At 55.3% G+C, this 2,520-nt stretch overlaps 1 protein-coding gene across 1 annotated transcript; it reads right to left on the bottom strand.

Annotated features, from left to right (window-relative positions):
• Positions 1–1,136: 1,136 nt before the first annotated feature.
• Positions 1,137–2,518, bottom strand: LOC107183862 (patr class I histocompatibility antigen, A-126 alpha chain-like; the record flags this gene model as incomplete). Its single annotated transcript, XM_015566926.1, has 3 exons — positions 1,137–1,354; positions 2,122–2,229; positions 2,353–2,518. Coding segments are annotated over 3 exons (279 nt in total), but the record flags the coding sequence as incomplete, so codon positions are not given.
• Positions 2,519–2,520: the final 2 nt, after the last annotated feature.

The following is a 2,520-nucleotide window of genomic DNA, read 5'->3' as shown; positions in this document are numbered from 1 at the left end:
CAGCCTCCACTCCCATCCCCTCTGGCCATCACCACAGTGTTGGCTATGACCATGGGCTGTGATGTGTGTATATCCTTTGGCCAATCTCTTCACCTTCTTTCTCCTGTTCCCCCTCTTCCTTCCCCTCTGAGATCTGTCAGTCCTCTCCATGTATCCACATCTTTGTTTGTATTTTATCAGTTTACTCAGTTCATTTACATAAAGTGACATCATATGGGGTTTGTGTTTCTGTGCCTGGCTTGTTTCATTTAGCATAATACTCTCCAGGTCCATCCATGCTACTTCAAAGGGTGAGGGTTTCTCTTAGCAAATTTCAAGTCTACAATATGTATTATTGAGTCTACTATAGTCATCATTACTTAGGCTGTTTCCATGTGTTTGCCATCCTATATAATAAAATGCTAGTATGCAAATCAACCAAACAGTAGAACTACTGGTCCCTATGACGGGCACTGGCCACCAGGGGGCAGACGCTCAATGCAGGGGCTGCCCTCTGGTGGTCAGTGCGCTCCCACAGGGGGAGCACCGCTAAGTCAGAATTCGGGCTCACAGCTGGCAAGCACAGAGGTGGTGATAGTACCCTCTCCCACCTCCACAGCAGCGCTAAGGATGTCGGACTTAGGCACAGGGGGAGCGGGCCTAAGCCATTAGTCAGATATCCCCCAAGTGCTTCCAGACTGTGAAAGGTCCCAGAGATGAGGGACCCCCCCGCCCAAGTGCATGAATTTCGTACACCAGGCCTCTACTTGTAAATAATGCTGCAATGGACATGAGGGTGTAGATAGCTCTTCAAGATATAATTTAATTTCTTTCAAGTATATCCTCAAAAGTGGACTTGCTGGGTCATATGGTAGTTCTACCAGTCACGGCAAGAATTAAAACACCAGGTCAGCCCGGCTGTGGTGGCTCAGTGGGTTGAGCGCTGCCCCATGGACCAAGAGGTCTTGGGTTCGCTTCCCAGTCAGGGCACGTGCCTGGGTTACAGGCTTGATCCCCGGTAGGGGCGTGCAGGAGGCAACCGATCAATGAATCTCTCTCCTCATTGATGTTTCTATCTCCCTCTCCTTCTCCCTTCCTCTCTGTAAAAAATCAATAAAATATAAAAAATAAATAAAAAATAAAAAATAAAAAGCCAGGTCAATCCACAGTCTCATTTCAAGACGGAGCAGGAAGTTGCAGCTCACAGCCCCAGGCAGTAAAGGCAGGGATGGGGAGGGCCCAGCCCCACCTCTGCTGACAGGAAAGCATGGGGAGCAGGGCTCGGCCAGCCACCCAATCAGAGGTTCTTGAGTCAGGAAGTGGAAGCATGAATACATCCTCCATCACTCGGTCCCCACAAGGCAGCTGCCTCACGCTGTGGAGGACAAGCATCATGAACAGAGTCAGGTCAGTGGCTGTAACTGGTGACATTCTCAGAGTCCACTTCATGCTCACAGTGTCCCTCTGACTCCCCACCACCCAGTCCTCCCTCTGCCCATCCCTCCCCATGGCAGGGTCTCACCTCTAGAGAGACACATCAGAGCCCTGGGAGCTGTCACTGCCTGGGGGACACACAACAGGATGGGGTCAGAGCCCCAGGGCAGGAGACTAGGAGGAACTATGGGGTGGGGCATGGCTCCCGTCTGCACTGTCACAGGATCTCAGGGGTCACCCCCCATACTCACTGGCAGCCTGAGCATAGCTCATTCCTTCCCCACCTGCGGGAAGAAAACATCCCATGAGATACCAGGGAGGAGGCAGGGCCACAGGGTTCTAAAGGAAGCCCTAGCGCTGGGCCCCAGAGAAGTTTCCAGAACCCTGTAGACCCAGGGCAGGATCAGTAAACCTGAGGGAAATGCATGTGTGGGGACTAGGCCCACCGCCCTCCTGGAGGTCTGTGCTCAGCAGGGACCTGCCCTCTCATGTGGGGCTGCTGGGAACGGGGTCCCCACCACCAGCATCAACAGGTGATAAGTGGGTCCCTCATTTTCCCACGGGCCTCATTAGAGTAAGTGTGAGCACAGAGCCCCACACTGGCCATCACACCGTGGGGATGGGGCTTCCCATGAATGACGCGGGACACACGTCTACCTGGGCTTGAACCCCCAGGGGGACAGACACTCAGACCTCACACCTGCCCACCTGAGTGCCTCCTCCTCCCCCACATCACAGCTGTAGCCACAGCTCCCAGGAGTACCAGGACCCCCGCGATGCCCATGATGATGATGAAGAAGGTGTGAGAAGGCGGCTCTGGGAGGAGAAGGGAAGGGAGGGTGAGGGCCCTGACCCCAGGCCTCAGCCCCGACCCCCCTGAGGTCCCCCAGGGTCCCTGCTGCCCTGAGAAGAGGCTCTGTGCCCACGGCCCCTCCTCACCCCATCTCAGGGTCAGGGGCGCGGGCAGCCCCTCGTGCTGCACATGGCACGTGTATCTCTGCTCCTCTCCAGTGGGCACCCCCACGGCTGCCCACTTCTGGAAGGTGCCGTCCCCCGCAGGCCTGGTCTCCACCAGCTCCAGGTCCTGGGTCTGGTCCTCCAGGGAAA

The sequence above is a fragment of the Myotis davidii genome, unplaced genomic scaffold, assembly GCF_000327345.1.
Source record: "Myotis davidii unplaced genomic scaffold, ASM32734v1 scaffold6023, whole genome shotgun sequence".
Taxonomy (NCBI): domain Eukaryota; kingdom Metazoa; phylum Chordata; class Mammalia; order Chiroptera; family Vespertilionidae; genus Myotis; species Myotis davidii.
This window is presented reverse-complemented; position numbering and strand designations above follow the sequence as displayed.